The sequence below is a fragment of the Mustela nivalis genome (genome assembly GCF_964662115.1).
Source record: "Mustela nivalis genome assembly, chromosome: 12".
Classification (NCBI taxonomy): domain Eukaryota; kingdom Metazoa; phylum Chordata; class Mammalia; order Carnivora; family Mustelidae; genus Mustela; species Mustela nivalis.
In genome coordinates this window covers 1,215,038-1,231,444 of record NC_139031.1, presented here as the reverse complement: position 1 = coordinate 1,231,444, position 16,407 = coordinate 1,215,038, and the positions used below count along the sequence as shown (strand labels likewise).

Below are 16,407 nucleotides of genomic sequence, written 5' to 3'. Positions count from 1 at the left end.
GGTCAGGTCAGGCCGCGCATGGCCCCCAGTGGGACACGGTGCAGGGCAGGGTGCTCGGGGCAGACCCACTCCACACGAGTGCTTTTTACGACTGCGGTCCTCCTGGGCGTCAGGAAGTCCTTCCGCAGGGCGTCCTTCGGTGCCCGTGGCCTCCGTGCAGGTGCTGGCGGCATCGGGGTTGGGACCACCTCGAGAAGGGCAACACTCTGCATTTCATGACCTCGGGACCACGACGGGACTGACGTGTGGGAGCGTCCGTGCCCCTCGGACCCAGATACCTCCGAATGCTAAAGGAACATCACATCGAGCCCACTTCTAGCTCCGCTTAAGCCTACGCCAACCAGGCAGCTTGCGCTCACTCCCGTTGCGAGTGTGGCCGTTTCAGTCGGCAAATCAGGTATGGTGAGGTGCCGGGCGCCTGCGTCCAGCCCGGGGCCGCTCGATGGCCACGCAGCAGAGCTGTGGTTCTGAGGGCCGGAAACGGGGGGGTCTGGCAGGATGTTTGGGGAATCTAGAACATTCCCCTGCAAGGGTGCTGGGGTTATCACTGACCTTTTTAAGATTTATTTTAGGGAACGAGAGAGAGCAGACCGCGGGGACGGGCGGAGGGAGAGGGAGAACCCGGAGCAGAGCCCCACTGAGCGTGGAGCCCGGCGGAGCGCGATCCCAGGACCCTGACGTCATGACCTGAGTGGAAACTAGGGGTCAGATGCTCAACTGCCTGGGCCCCCCAGGCGTCCACATCACGGAGCTCTTAGTATAAAAATGTGGTGCTCTCCCCGTCCCCGAATCTGGTGGGGGAGAGCTCCAAAGCCTGGAGATCCCACCGTGTCTTTGCGCTGAAACGCGGTGGCCTCCGGAACCGCGGGCCGGCCTCCGGGGAGGGGCCTCTGAGCCCCACCTGGGACCTGTGTGGGCCACGCTCGGTCCCCTTCTCCTCTCTCCTTGCTCGGAAACACCTGCAGGAAGACCCCCCCCCCCCCCCCGTCCCCGTCCCCGAGGACTGGCCGACAGTACCTTCGTCTGGACCATGCCTGGTCTCTGGTCCCTCAGGTGCTCTAGGGTCGCGGCGATGTCGATCTCCTTGGCGCCTGCAACGACACACACAGGTGAGCTCAGACCTGGCGCCCGCGCCCGCTGTCCTCACCCGCACAGGCTCCCTTCCGGCCGGGGCCCCGTGACACTCGCCGCTCACGGGCCAGGCGGGCAGCCGCCACGGCCACATTCGTCTGGAAAGACGCGGCGCGCTGGTTTCTGCGGGTTCACGCGGGGGCGCGGGCTGGGGCTCGGCTGCCGGACGCCTGCTTGGTCCTCACCAGAGTCATCGCTGTCAGAGACGGCCTGACGCCCCGTGTGTGTGTGCGCGGCCTTAACAGAATGTTTCAGAAATAGAAGCAAATAAGTTTTAATTTCAGTTGTGTAGGTTTTTAAAAAATGTCACGGAATGAGAAATTAGACTAATAAACCCTTTCCGTCTTACATCGAAAGGTAGAGCTCCTGGTGAGGGTCTCAGACAGTAAGATAAGGTGGAGATGCCCTGTGTGCGTCCGCGGCAGTTTTCCTGAGAGACCCCTCCCCACAGGCAGCGTCAGGCTCAGGGCAGGGGACCCCGGCTTACAGAAATACCATTTGGGTTTGCAACTTTGACCTTGTCCTTAATTCCACGTGAGTTCTTGTTTCCGTGTGTTAGTAGACAAGGAACGGCGCGGGGTCCAAGCCCACAAGCGTCTCACAGTTAAGGTGCTGGGGCGCGTCGGCCACCGTGCAGATGCAAACTGTGGGACCTGGGAGGGCGCGGTCGCCTCCGAGGCAGAAGGACCCAGACAAGGTGTCATGTTCCAGGCGCCACCTCCGCTCGGCACCAGAGCACAGGGCGTGGGAGCCGCCACCCCACCCCGCGCGGGAGACCGGGGCTCGTCCCGGTGAAACAGCCTGTCCCTGGTCACGCGGCCCGTGGCCGTAGTCGTCGTCAGCCCGCACCGGGCAGGGCGCACCAGGTCCTGACGGGCCCCTCTCGGTCTGCACAACCTCCATGAGCACGTCGCTCCTCTCAGCACAGAACCAGAGCCGCCAACTTGGACGTTTCAAAGGTAGTTTTTCAAGTTCTGGGGCTTATTTGGCCGGAACCCAAGCAGCCTGTGATGTTTCCCAAGCACAGCGGGTTGAGCCGGGCAGAGCGGGGGCGAGGTGGGCGCTGTGGCCGCCGCCCCCGCACCCTCCCTCTCCCCGCCGGTCCTGGAGCAGACAGGATGGGGGCACTCAGCACGCCGGGGCCTGCAGCGGAAGGGCTGGCCTTACGGGAACGAGGCTGGCAGTCCTTCCAGACACGGGGCACTGTCCTAGCAGGAACGGGGACACCCTGAGTTTCCCCAAGCGTTACATCAGGGCCTTCATAGCAAGGAGAAGAAATCCCCCATTGGAACAGCCACACGGTCCCCCAGGGTGCTCGGCAGCTGGGGTCGCTGAGAAACTCATCCAAGGAAAGGACAGGGGTCGAGTTCTGGACGTGCGTCTCCTCGGGTGTGACGAGGCCACGATAAATTTGTTTTAAGGGAACCCACGACCCTCTGTCCTGTCCTGTGGACCTGTGTGTCGATTTTTGTGCCGGTACCAGGCTGGCTTGGCGATCCCAGCTTTGTAACAAGAGCTCGAAGTCCGGATTGTGATGCCGCTGGCTTTGGTTTTCTTTTTCTTTTCTTCTTTTTTGAAAAATATTTTATTTATTTATTTGACAGAGAGAGAGAGAGAGAGAGCGCACAAGCAGGGGGAGGGGCAGAGGGAGACGCAGGCTTCCCGTTGAGAAGGGAGCTCGACACGGGCTCGATCCCAGGACCTGAGCCCAAGGCAGACGCTTAACTGACTGAGCCCCCAGGCGCCCCTGGTTTTCTTTTTCAAGGTTGCTTTGGGTGTTTGGAGTCTGTTGTGGTTCTGTACACATTTAAGGATTTGTCTAGTTCTGTGAATGATGCTGGTGGTGTTTTGCTAGGGATTACATGAAACGTGTAGACGCTTTGGGTAGTGTAGACATTTTAACGATGTTTGTAAAAAACAGATGAACGCAGGGGCAGGGGGAGGAGAGGGAGGGAGGGAGCGGGACCGCAGGAGACTCCTGAAGACAGAGACCACAGCGGGGCTGCGGCTGGGCAGCGCGGGTGCGGGCAGGAAGGGGGCACTTGGGGCGGGGGGTGAGCACTGGGCGTGTGAGTGACGAACCTCTGAATTCTACTCCAGAAACCAACACTGTGTGTTCACCAATCTTCAAGTACGAAAAATAAAGCTCAATGGATCAGAAACAGTGAGTAGAAGTAAAGGGAACCGCCGAGTCTGAGAATCTGAAACAAACAGGAGTTTGCCTGCTGCTAAACGGGGAGTCGGACGAGAGGAGCCCAGCGGTCGGAGCGGGAGGCCACGGCGTGGGGTGCCCCCCGCGGCGGCCACGGCCTGAGGATCTGCTGCCTCGTCTTCCCAGGGTAGGCCGGGCCCTCGGGGCCCCCGTGCGAGTTACGGGGATAAGCGCCCAGAAACGCTTTAAGACACCGGCCTTAGGGGGTCAAAGGCTCCTCGCACAGGGAGCGAGGGGCAGAGGGATTCGTTCCACACGCGCGGCGCTGCTCTCCAGTGGGTGAGGGCGGCCGCAAAGGTGCCTGCGGGACTGTGCTCCCGCGCCTGCCGCCCCGTGCCAGGAGCTCATGGCGCTGCCCTGCCCCAGTCTGAGGCTCATGCTCGGGTGTGGTCTCAGCGGGCACGGAGCGCCAAGGGTCTGACACGGGGCGACATGATGTGGCCACGATTCACATCCCTGACAGCGCACTAGGCGCTCGCAGCTTCCAGAGAATTCACCTGCTCGGTTCTGGCCATGCTGGCGGCCAGCCGGGCCACGGCGACTTCCTCCCACGACCGCGAGGCCCAGATTCGGGAGCATCAGGTGTGGGGCAGAGCCTGGTGCAACGGAGAGGAGCCCCAGACCTTCCGGAAGCAAAGCCACGGCTTCACGTGGGGTCTGGACTTAGGGAGACCCTTTCTTTCTGAGGCCGTTCGGGACACACACTTCGAGTCCTTGAAGCTGCTTAACACCTCTTCCAGCAGCTCTTTATTCCGAGGGGCTGCTCTGTATGCTGGGACCGTACGGAGGCCGTCCCTGCTGGAGGCCACGGCCCGGGCTGGGGACACATGTGGCACTCCCTCGTGGGCGGCGGTCCGCAGGTCGAGGGACGATGGCCGCTGTCCCAAGTCGGCAGGATCCTTGGATAAAACCCTACAAGGAACCTCTCTTGTTTTATCACTTGCTGATGCCCCTCTGGACCACTGTCTGGGGAGCAGGAGGGCAGGAGGGGAGGGTGATCAGGTGGCCCCTAAACAAGGCGTTTAAGGCACCAGCAGAGCCGGCAAGAACCCCGCTTTTCCTGCAGCCAGTCGGGCGCGTGAGGAGGTCAAACCGACACTGAGAAACCTCCGGACCAAAATGCGGGGAACTGATGGGTTGACGAAGTGAAGTCTGCTGTGGGGTGCGGGTGGCTAATGTCCCCTTGCTTGTCAGGACTGCGGCAGTAAGTTATTTGCAGGGACACCTGGGTGGCTCAGTCAGTTAATTGTCTTCGGCTCGGGGAGCGATCCTGGGGTCCTGGGATGGAGTCCCACGTGGGGCTCCTTGCTCCGTGGGGCGCCTGCTTCTCTCTCTGCACCTCCCCCGCCCATGCTCGCTCTCTCTCTCTCTCAAATAAAAACCTTAGAAAGGAGAAGTTACTTGCAGTGAGTGCGGAGAGAGACGTTCACGGAACTCAGTCTGTGGTCTGTCGTGTGCGCTGGGGTCACCTGGGAAGGGCGGTGGAAGAAGGCGCTGCCCGGCGCTCGGCGCCCCCGAGTGCAGGGGGCCTCACGGAGCAGGACACAGAACCTGCATTTGTAAAGCAGACGTGTGTAGAGCGGGGCGGGGGTGCGTCCCTCCTTGTTCTATGAAGGGATTTATTTAAACCCCCCGATTCCAGGAAGCTCCCTCCAGTGGAATCCCCTCTTTAAAAATCCCGTTTTGTGACGACACGTGAAACTGGAGGTGGACGGACCCGGTGCGGTGCTCAGTGGGAGCACCGGTAAGTCGTCAAAGAAGCAGAACGTGCGGGAAGATGCCCGTGGGAAGACCCGACGGGCGTGAGAGGCGGGGGAGCTGCCCGGCGTCCCCGCCTGAGAAGCGTCGCCATCCCGACAGCAGAGCGCTCGGGGACTCGGCGGCCCCGCCCAGCCCGAGGTCTTCCCCGTGGCCCCCACGTTGGCTCGCGCACACGGGGGCCCACCCAGGGCGGTGCTGCCAACACTCTCCGTCTCTCCTTAAATTTCAGGAACGTTGGCTTCCAAGTTTACGTACCCGCTACATACATTTTTAAGCCTGGAGAGGTTTTTAACCCCTAGATAAAAAGTATTAATCATGAAACAATGAACACCTCAAGAACAGTAGTATGATTAAAGTATTAAAACTTTTTTTGGAGCCGGGACGTCTGGTTGTTTCAGTCGGTCAAGTGTCTGCTTTCGGCTCAGGCCATGACCCAGGGTCCTGGGACGGAGCCCTGCATCAGGCTTCTTACGCAGTGGGGAGTCTGCGTCTCCTGCTCCCGCGCCCCCTGCTTGTGTCCCCTCTCTCGCTGTCTCTGTCACATAAATAAAATCTTAAAAGAAAAAAAAGTTCCTTTTACATTGAAAAGATGTTCTTGAAATTTAAGAAAACCAGGGTCTTGATGGGGTGGGCTTCGAGCTTTCCTGGCGTTGGTTCCGGCTGCTGGCTCGTGCGGACAGTCCGCCCACCGTGGCCAGCAGGCCTCCTGGCAGGTGCGCACCCTCGCACGGTCTCCGTGGTGACGCCCGACACACAAACCCGTTTCGTCGGCTTCTCCCCACAAGGTGTGCACAAGCAGGGCTCCCATGCACTCTCTTCTTCAAGGTAGAAAGACAAGGTGTGTCAAGTGTGCAAGAGGGAAAGCCTTCGGTTTGCACGAGCCGGTGGTCTGGCTTCTGCCGTCAGGAGGCGCCGCGTGGGGGCTGTGCTCTGGCCGGGGAGAGCCACGCCCGCCGCACACGGCCCCAGCTCCGCCTCGGACAAGACCCGGTGGGCTTGGGCACTGTCCCGCAGGTGTGCGCACTGCACACGCGCACACACACACGCACATGCCTGGCCCAGGCTCATGCCCGCGCCCCAATGTCCAGAGCCTTCCGGGCCGCACCTGCAGCAGCCGGGGGTTTCTGTTGGCCTCGGAGCTGAGCTGTAATCTTTTGTCTCTGGATCGAAGGGGACAAATTTGCATCCTCTTCCCTTGAAAATCAAGTATACCAGGACCTAAACCCAAAATACTTTCCATTTTTTTTAATAAAAAACAAGTTCTGAATCACTTTTCAGGAGAAGCTGCGATGCTTCCCAGTCTGTAGGTAAAGCCGCAAAGTCAGGCAGGAGCCGGCCTGCAGGTGGTGCTCACGGCGGACTGCAGCGTGCGGGGCTGCTGGGCGCCGGCCGCTGGCCACCGGTCCTCCAGCCGGGGCGTCTGCACACCGCGGGGCACCCACGGACGTGAGCATTTGGGCCCAGCACCCAGGTGAGTGAGCTCGCTGGCCGCTGGGTGTGCAAAGGGACGGATGAGGGAGACGCCGGGCCCTCGGGGAACACGCCGCAATGCACGGTGCGGCTGCCTCTCCCACCCCCCGCGCAGCAGGTGCGGTGCGCTCAGGGCAGGAAGGAGATGCAGAGGCTGTGGGGTTGCGGAAGCCGCAGTGTGGTCAGGCCTCCTGCCCACGAGGGTCCACGGAGCCCAGGGAAGGGCCCGACTCATGAACTCGCTCAGGTGTGTCCCGGAGCGCATCCTGGCTGCGGGAAAGGGGCCTGCAGGACGGCTGCCAAGCGCCCGGGGACGCCAGGGGCTCCTGGTCGGGGAGTCTGTGGCTCGAAGCAGCTTTGCCCAAATGCCCGGGGACGCAGAAGCCAGCCGGGCTGGGCTGCACGGGCCGCTCCTGGTCAGAGAAACAAGGCCTTCAGCGCGACCGGCCCTCCATCCTCCGGTCACCAAAGTGGCACCACGGGCTCCGCTGGCCCCTCCTCCCTCAGTCCTCCGCTCTGCTTCTGACGCGGAAGTCGGAGTCGAGGCCTGGCGGGGCACCGTGCGGAGCACCACTGTGACTCCAGGCTCTGTTGGTGCCGCCCGTGAAGCACTGGGCCCTCCTCCGTGGATGCCTCCCGGCCTCATGGAAAGGAGGAGCAGATGCCCGGGGAGGCATCGGGAGGAAGCCCAGAGGCTGGGGGCACAGCACGGACCGTTAACATGTAGCTCCGCGGGTTCTGTCCTGCGGAAGCCCAAGCGACTCCAGGGCCCTCACGAACGAGCCACTAATTCAGGGGGCAGAGACACATCCCTATACCACTGCCCCGGCCAGATGGCACCTTTCTCACTAAAACCTCAGACTCCTACTTGACACAGCCTGTGAACTGTCACTGCAAAGTGACCAAGATGGCTGCGCGTCACCAGGAATGGACCGGGGGGGGGGGCGGTCTCCGCAGGAGCCGGGACACGCCCTCGCTGTGCGGGGAGGAAATGGGCACGAGGTGGGAACTACGGCGGATCAGGGCCCGGGCAGGCCTCTGGGGTCCCCAGGGAGAGGGTCACGGTGGCAGACGGAGTGGCCTTGGCGGCCCGGCAGTGGGCCGAGCTCTCCTGGGGAGCGCCGCAGCAAAGCCACTGGGCGTGTCGGGCAGGGCCCAGCCATCGGGCCTGCCTGGGGAGCAGGACAGATGGTGACGCTGCTCACGGGGAAGGGGACAAGTGGATGGACAGGCTGGTGGCCCAGGAACCAGCAGAAGGAGGCCAACTCACAGGAGGGACAGCCCAAACACCAGCCAAGTCAGGCGGGTTGACCCAGGTTTCTTGGTGTCTCGGGCTGCGTGTCTGTGGGTCGCCACGGACTCGTCAGACAGGGAGGAGCGCCAGGAGGCCGTGTGAGCAGATCCGACCTGGGAGGTGTGGGAGGGAGAGCTGTTGCTCTGCGGCGGCCTCACGGGGACCCGCGTCCCCCCACTGGCTGGTCTGAGCACCCAGAGCCGTCGCCCGCCCGTGCTGCTCATCGCGGTGGCCTGCTCCACGGGGCAGGGACCGTTTAGGAGGTGAACCTGGGATCGCGGTTCACAAAATTACCCAAACACGTGGTGCTCGTGCTGCGTCCATGGGGTAAGTGGCCCATCGTGTCCTTGTCTCCGGTAAGCAGCGCCCGCGGTGTGGCCCAGCCGGGGTCCCGGCCCACGGATACGGCTCCGGGACCCTCCCCCGAGTCCAGGCCACAGCCGGCTGTGGGCGCACACGGCTCCCAGTGCTCCCAGCACTGCTGCCCCGTCTGACCCCGTGCGCCCGGCCCTGCTGCGAACCACCGGGCAGCTCGTCGTGGGAATGTGGATCCCATTGGGCGGGGGAAGGCGTCCACACACCCTGCCTGCTGCGCCCGAGAGGCCCCCAGTGTCCTGACACGTCACCTGGACTGCACGGAGCTGGGGAGGAGGCGTCCGGCTTGGAGGCCGTGCTGACGCCGACTCCCTGTGGAACCGCTGCGGGTGAGCCCGGGGGATGCCAAGTGAGTAAATCCCGTCACAGGAGGACACATGCCGTGTGGTCCCAGGCAAGACGCTCCCGGCTCCGTGAGATTTTGGGACAGCGAGCAGGATGGAGGACATGTTCCTTCCTACAGGTGGCCGTCGCCTGAGGGGCACCGTGTGACAGAAAACAGGAAGCAGGCCAGGCCGCTGACACAGAAGGAAGGGCCGGACCCCGTGGGCACAGAGACCTGCGCACGTCCCTGCGGCGTGGTCACTTCTGCGGCCCGCCTGCGCCCCCACAGGCCTGCGGGGCACGTGATGTGCGCGTGCAGTGCGGTCCCCGGAACCTCCCTCGGCAGACAACAAAACCCCAGGGGGCCGCGCAGTGAGGCAACCTGGGCCTCCCTGCCCTTTGAAGGGGCTTTCTGGACACGAGTCGCCGTCTGGAGGCCGTGCTGCGCCCCCGGACAGCCCAGTGGGGGACGGCGGGCCGGTGTCCACAGTGGCCCCCCGCAAGTGACGTGGCCAGCCAGCAGCCGCCGCCTCGGGGTGACCCTCCACCGGTCCGCCTTGCCGGAGAGACGGCACGGGCACACGCACAAGGCACAACTTAGGGAAACATGTCGGTGGCAAGTGCGTCCCAGCCCCCTGAGCCCGCACCCCGAGGAGCCCCGCGCTCCGGAAAGGCGCCCCAACCAGGCTAGGGACGATGACGAGTGACCAGCATGGTCGGGGCCGCAGAGGGACGTGCGGGGGAACGTGCAGAGGCTTCAACCGCGGTGCAGAGAGCTTTGCTTTCTGGCTGCCCGGTCGTCGGCCTGCTACTGAGCCGGCGGTGGAGAAAGAGCCCCAAGGATGCCTCGTGTGTTCTCCGAAGCCCCAAATAGGACACGGGCCCTAATCCGTGGGAGCCCGAGTCCGTGGGCGCGGGTGTGGGTGCCCCACGTGGGCCTGGGGCGCTGGAGGTCGTGGGGGTGCGTCGCGAGGGCTTTTTTTGGTCCTCATGCGATTCATTCCTTCTAAGAAAAGGAAACGGAAAGGTTTCGTGTCCAGCCTCGGGGCCTTTGATCTTCCGCTGACCGCAAGGTCTGCGGCTCCACCTGCAGCTTCCCAGGCCAGACAAAGGCAGCCCAGGGCGCACCGGGGAGCCTAGAACAAAACCCCAGGGGGCCTCCCTGCCCTTTGATCTCTCCTGAGACCCAGTCCTGGGCCCCAGGTCAGAGGATTTCACTCCGCACACACGCACCTCACACCCCAGCAGAAGGAGCAGGTGAAGAACAGAAGGGCCCGAAGGCGGCCCTCCTAGGCTGGCCCGTTCTGGGCCGCTGGGCTGCACTGTTGAAGGCTGGAGGGGATGCCGCGGGCCACGCCGCGGTGGGGGCCCCGGGGCGGGTCCATGCCCTGCGGAGACCCTCAGACAGGCCGAGCTCGGACAATGAAGTCCGCCCCGCCCCGGCCGGCTCCCGGGGCTGCGACCTTCCTCAGCCGCTGGTGAAGCCGGCCTGCGCCTCTGAAAATCTAAGCCACCTCCCTGACCCACGGCCAAGAGAGCAGGGACGTCCGTCCACACTCTGTGGGTGAGCCGGGCTCCCGTCGGATGCAAACGGGTCCCGTGTTTCCCTTGTCGCCTTGATTCACCCACAGCGTCACGTCAAACAGCAACAACCGTGTGCGGCCTTTGGAGGGAACCTGGTTCAGGCGCAGGGAAGTAGCACTTTTGCGACAGGCAGAGAAGACGGGCGGGCGGGCAGGCGTAAGGGGGAAAGATCAATTCTCTGGAGAAGCTCTGGGCTCCCAGTACTTGCGGATTTGCACATGAAAAGATGTCCTCGGAAGCCAGAGTGCCATGGAGGGTCAGGCAACTTTTAACTAAAGAAGTTAGGGCTGTGTTAGGACCCAAACAGGAAATACGTCATTAAAACCGGCACCAGACTGTCTGTCTGTCTGCTCTGGCTCCTGTCTTCGCACTCGCCGACACTTCCCTCATTTGGGTGCTTAAAATAAGATTTGATGGTGCAAAGCCCGTTTCCTGCTCTCCGCGGTGGCTGGGCCGGGGCTGCCGACACGGAGGGCTGGGGCGCCCAGCCCGGATCTGCGCGTCCGTCACTCAGGTGTGCTGGTCCTTACGTGAAGAGCAGGGCTCACGACCACATTCTTGGCCTGGCGTCCGCTTTTCTCCTCCCTTTTCACCAGAAGAAAGTGGGGTAAGGAAAGTGCTTAGCTTGGGCTCGCCGGCATCTGCGGGAACGCGCCCGAAACGATCTCTGTAATCAGCACCTGCTCCTGCTTCTGGACAAACATGGAGGACAGTGTCCTGGAAGGCTGGGGCCTGTCGCTGAGAACACGCAGGCGTGTGCACGCGTGTGTACAGACCAAGGGAATGCTCTGTTCTCAGGTGAGGGATGGCGGGGTCCCCCCGCGGCGGGCTTCCTTCCAGGTCCCGTGGGACGCGGACGGGCATGCCGGGAAGAGCAGCGTTGCCCGAGCCGCCGTGGGAGCTCGCCAGGACTCTCCAAGAGCTGGGGCCCATGAGTGTCCGTCCCCAGCAGAGGCTGTGGGGTGTGCTCGCTGGGCTCTGAAGAGACGCCCCCGGCTTCGGTCTGGAGAGCACGTCCCAGCGACCAGAGCAGCTCAGCGTCCACACATCTGGGGGGCCCAGCGGGCAGGGGACCAAGCTCTGCCCTTGCCGAGCCGCTCGCGGCCGGGTGGGCCGCCTGTGCCGGACCCGCGTCTCCTCCTCCCGGGGTCGGGTGCTGCAGCGGTGAAGTGCGCGGACCAGAGTGCAAGGGGCCGCGGCGGGAAAGGCCACAGCTGTGGCAACAGGGGGGCTGGCACAGAGGATGTGGCCGACACTGGCTGGCTCGGCCTCTGCGGGGAGGCTTCCCGGGCCCCAGGCGGCGGCTGCTGCTTACCCACACCCCGTGCCGGGCCGAGCGCCGCCCTGGCCACAGGCACTGGCCCCGAGAAACACCCTGCTCGCGCGCGCGGACGGGCCTCACGTGACTCAGGGAGGGGACCGAGGCCGGGGAGAGGGGCCCCCCAGGTTGCCATGGCAACGCGGTCCCGGCTCAGCCGCCACAAAGCAGCCGCGCTGCCCGCCTCACCTTTGGCCATCTTGTTGAGAACCATGTCGATCAGGACGTAGGTGCCGCTCCTGCCCGCGCCGTCGCTGCCAACGGAAGGGGAGACGTGAGAACAGCCCCGGCCACGGGACCCCCACGCCCACCGAAGCCAGGGCCAGCGTTTCCCTCCGCGTCGGAGTGAGGCTCACGAGGGGAGAGGGAGGCTTGACTTGGAGAGAAAGAGGAAGAAAGTCGGGTGAGGAAGAGTGACGGGATGGGGGGAGGGGGAAGGGGAGGGGGCAGAGAGGGGGAGGGGGAGGGGGTTAGGGAGGGGGAGGGGCGAAGGCCAGCGGGAGCTCAGCGTCCGAGGCACAGATCTGCTCCTGTCTCCCCTTCTCCCTCTCTGGCCAAAGACGTGGTGGGTTTCGTCGGAATAAACAACACACGAGTCTGGCCGTGTCCGTGCCAAGGGCGTCTGCACTGGCGGTGAGCAAGGTCACCCCAGCCGTGACTGCAGCGTCCCTGGGAGAGGGCAGCAGCCCTCGAGGGCAGGGAGGCCTTTTCTGGGGAAGGCGGCTGCTTTGTGAGGCCCGAGTGAGCGCGCCTCTCCCCTGTCCCAGAGGCCGGGAGTCCCCACCCCCGAAGCAGCTGCTAGATGGGGACTGTCCCATGCGTCCTCTGAGCAGAGGCAGTCGTGCCCACTTCAGGATCAGGAATTACGTGACCACGTTCCCGGGAGAGCTGGCGGGGCCTCGGGGGGCCTTTGTGGGAAGGGCTCACGGGCTCTGGCTTTACCAGACCCTCAGACCCGTGCTGGAAAAGCCGTGGGGACCCACAGGGTCTGTGCGTATGGGGAGTTCGCTCATCACCCTGTCCCCGCTGCTCCCCAGGTGACACCTAGCTGTCCTGGTTTGGACGGGCCTCCCTCCCTCCCACGGCGGCTCGGACACCCGCACACACCGGCCACTGCGGCCGCCGCGGGGCACTTCTGCCTCCAGCACACGGACACACGCGGGGACACACCACATGCGCTGGCACAGACACACGCAGACACACACACATGGAGGCACGCACCTGACACACACTCCCTCCACACACACACACTTACAGGCACACACCCGACAGACACACGCAGACACACACACACGGAGGCACGCACCTGACACACACTCCCTCCACACACACACACAAACACACACTCACAGGCACACACCCGACAGACACACACACCTGACAGGCATGCTTAGGCACATACACGTACACTTCTTGACCGCACGGACAGACTGGGTGTCTGATCCTTGGAGAGCTGCTTTCTCTCCCCGCAGAAGGGAACGTGCTGTAAGACACTTCCACAAATCGGAGCACGGTTCTCTGACCCAACGAGGTGGGTGTGAAGCCCGGACGAGAGGGCCCCGTGACACGGAGCTTCTGGTGGGACCTCTGCTTGTCTGTGCGGGTGCAACGGGCTTCAGGAGCCCCTGGATTTTACTCCGTGGCCAGACTCGCATCCTAAGCTGGGTGAGGCCAACCCTGGGCTAACTCCTGACTCTGCCCCTGCTCCTGATGGGCCCCGAGCGTGTCCCAGCCTCTCGGTTCCAAACCTCAGCTGAGTGAGCTGGCCGCTGAGACAAGGCCACGGATGAAAAACACCATCGCGCGGTGTTTGTGTGCGGGCAGCGTGTGGGCCTGAGAACAAACGGGTGGCGGCCCGGGCAGGACCAGCCCAGCAGGGCACCCGCGGCCGCGCAGCCTGGACCTTCCGTCCGCAGCCTGGTCTCCTGCAGCAGGGCCATTAGCGGCGCGTGTGAGGCGGCGAGAACGCTCGCGTGGGAAGGTAACTGTGGCTCCTTCTCAGGTAGCGAGCCGGGGTAGCGCGCGGGAGCAGTGGTACTTGCCTGCAGTGAACAATTATTGGACAAGAACGGCCCCTGTAGCTCTTGTTTACTTTTCTGAAATAAAAAGAGACAGAAATCATGGTTATGCACTACGACTCCTGTCTTCGGTTTTGCAGACGAACGCCTAAGCCCCAACCAACAGACCGTGTCTGTGACATCGTTTTGCGACTGTAGCCTCTTTTGACAAAGAGAATCAAAATTACACACATATTTTCAAAGATTTATTTTTCTGTTCAATACCAAGGGATTAAACAGAGCTTTAAAACCAGTTCTGACATCGTCAGACTTACTTCCCTTTCCCAGCAGGCGCCGCAGCCTGTCACCAGCCTGTCCCACGGCCCCGTCGAAGGCCCCAGTCACCTGGGCTGCCTGGTGGTGACGGGAGAACCCAGATTCCTTGCTAAAATGTTTGAGTTCTGCCATTTATGCCCCAAGTTTCTTACACCCTAGACATCGTACTGGAACGTCACACGACTACTGTCTCCAGTGTTCACAGGGCCTCTTGGCTCTGTCCGTCGGCGGGAGCGCTACATCGCCGAGAAACTGCAGTGGAGACAAGTCCTTCCTTTGTATGAATATGTGTGTGTTTACAAGCAACTCTGCTGTGCAGATTTTACACCACAGTTTACAAGAATCAACAAGCATAGGTTTTTTGGTCACCCAGCCCTAAATCAAAACGAAGCACCGATTTCAAATGCACTGTATAGCTCCAAGTTTGTCGGAAGTCAGTGAAACATGAGACAACTCAGCGAGTTTACAAAGTGCTTCGGAATGCTCAATAAAATATCTCTGCACAGAGAAAGTCAGTGGGAAACGTGTGTGGGGCTGTTCTAGAATGCTCCCGATGAGTTTCTACAGCGTATGACATGAAGCAAAATTGAAAACGGATGACAGTGCAGAAAACAAAAATCTTTTTCCTTGCACCAGACGTGGGAAAGCGTCACCGTTCTTTGCAAAGGCTTGCCTGCCCAGCACAGGGTCCGCTGGAAGCTCGTGGTCTGTCAGTCGGTGGCCTCGTCCCAAACACCCAGAGCTGAGGGGTTGGGAGGTGGGGGGTGTGTGCAGAAGGAGCTGGCAGCCCGCCCAGGCACCCAGCAGGTGTTTCCAAGTCTGCCCCCAGAGCAGAGCTGGCTGCTCCTAGTTCCTGTACAGGCTGAACAGAGTGAGGTCCACACGGCCCCCGAACAACAAGGGAGGAGCCTGGGTACAACGTGCCCCAAAGACGGGCCACGCCCAAGGCCACTGGGGTAGCCCTTGATCAAGGGCTGCCTCCCGTACCGTGTGGAACGTGCAGACCACCCAAAACCATCCTAAAAATGAGAAGACCCAGAAACGTGGAGGAACAAGTACTCAGGGTCCCTGTGGCCACGTCGCTACTTCTGCTGGAGCTTTTTCTCACTTTCGAGGTCATCACAGTGTGAGGGTTTAGTGGGAAGGCGAGAAGGTATGAGTGAGCTCATTAAAATCAGCGGCGGGCCCGGATGCCCAGAAGGTTCTTGGACCTTTGAGAATCAAATGGATTGGAAAATAAATCTCTTAATTTCTCCTCCTAAAGCCTCCCACTCTTTGAGTCCCCTGGCCAGCTCGGTTGGTGGAGTGTGCGACTCTCGGGGCCAGGAGTTCAAGTCCCAGGTGGGGTGTACAGATTACTTAAAAATTAAGGAAAAAAATCTTTAAACTCCCATTCTTAACTCAGGTTGTAAAGGCAACATGAGCTTTAGGTCTGACGAAATGGACGCCAGGCCCTCAGGACGAACCTCAGACGTGAACTACGAGAGGCCGGCTGGCCCCACCCAGGCTGCGCACACGCCCGCGGGCCCGGCGTGGGCCTGCGTGTGCGCGCACGGTGCGTATGCGTGCCAATCAAGCAAGCCTGGCTCAGACTCGATTTGGGGAAGGTTCGTTCCTACAGGCCTTTTAGTCTCAAACACAAGGTTTTCCTAGCAATCTCTTGGTCGCTGGAGAACAGTCTGGCCGTTTCCTACGTGGCGGTCCAGGCTGGGTTGGCAAGGCTCTCCCCGTTCGCCTGCTCGCACACGGCTCAGGCTCCAGGTTTGGGGCATTTTTTCTCATGGGGCCGAGCACTGAAGTAGTACGTTAAAAAAAAGAAAAAGAAAAAGACAAAGAAACCACCCCCAGATCCCCTTATTCAGACTGTACCGGTTTCAGAAAACCGTCACCGTAAGGGGCCAGGAGAGCAGCAGCTGGTCAGCCCCGTTTCTGGCAGAGCGCACTGAGGGTAACTGCTCTTAGAGAGGACAGAGCGCTCCGGTAAGTGCCCTGCGGTCCCTGCTCTTACGTGACAGAACAGAGCAGCTTCCTCCGGCGGCGGCGACCAGCCGCCTCGACTGGGGCCAGGGAGGGCTCACTGCGGTCTAACCGTCCACGCTGGCCCTGCCCCGACTGAACCTGTTTACAAACAGCCAGAAGCCCAGCGTGCATACGGCGGCGTGCTGCCCGGTGGAGAGTTTTATTTACAAAGAATCAGAAGTTTGTATTGTTACAAGGAAAAACATCACAAATAGAAAAGTAACAGCATCACATAGTCAACAGAAGCGTTCACCTGGTCGACCCCAGACAGAGGCGCAGGGCGTTCGTGCAGATAAGCCATACACAGCTGTCTTGTTTGACTCGATTAGAACAAATCAGCAGTCGGCGAAAGGTTGCAAACGTTCAGAAAAATGGATATTATATGTATTTCAGCAGGAGGACTTCACTGAGAAAGAACGATTAGTAATACAAACCGACCCGTGGGTCCCTGAGTGAGGAGGAACTGTCACGCAACCAACAGCAAGCCAAGGTCAGAGGTCGCTAGAGGCTCAGAAAAGGGGCTTCCCACACTGCCTTGCAGCAGAGTCACAGCCTCCAATGATCACTTTTGTGACTATGCAACTGG

At 61.5% G+C, this 16,407-nt stretch overlaps 1 protein-coding gene and 1 long non-coding RNA gene across 4 annotated transcripts in view; one reads left to right on the top strand and one right to left on the bottom strand.

The window, feature by feature from the left end:
- PTPRN2 (protein tyrosine phosphatase receptor type N2) overlaps window positions 1-16,407 on the bottom strand; it is a 684,967-nt gene that overhangs the window by 6,251 nt on the left and 662,309 nt on the right. For all 3 annotated transcript variants that reach the window (XM_082692928.1, XM_082692930.1, XM_082692929.1), the window contains 3 exons: window positions 13,512-13,565; window positions 11,659-11,723; window positions 1,018-1,091 (listed from right to left, as the gene is read on the bottom strand). In XM_082692928.1, coding sequence (XP_082549054.1) covers window positions 1,018-1,091; window positions 11,659-11,723; window positions 13,512-13,565 — 193 coding nt within the window. The remainder of the gene's footprint in view (window positions 1-1,017; window positions 1,092-11,658; window positions 11,724-13,511; window positions 13,566-16,407) is intronic.
- Window positions 1,053-5,673, top strand: LOC309845247. Its single transcript, XR_014301159.1, has 3 exons — window positions 1,053-1,109; window positions 1,843-5,087; window positions 5,334-5,673. It is a non-coding gene; the product is annotated as an uncharacterized lncRNA (long non-coding RNA).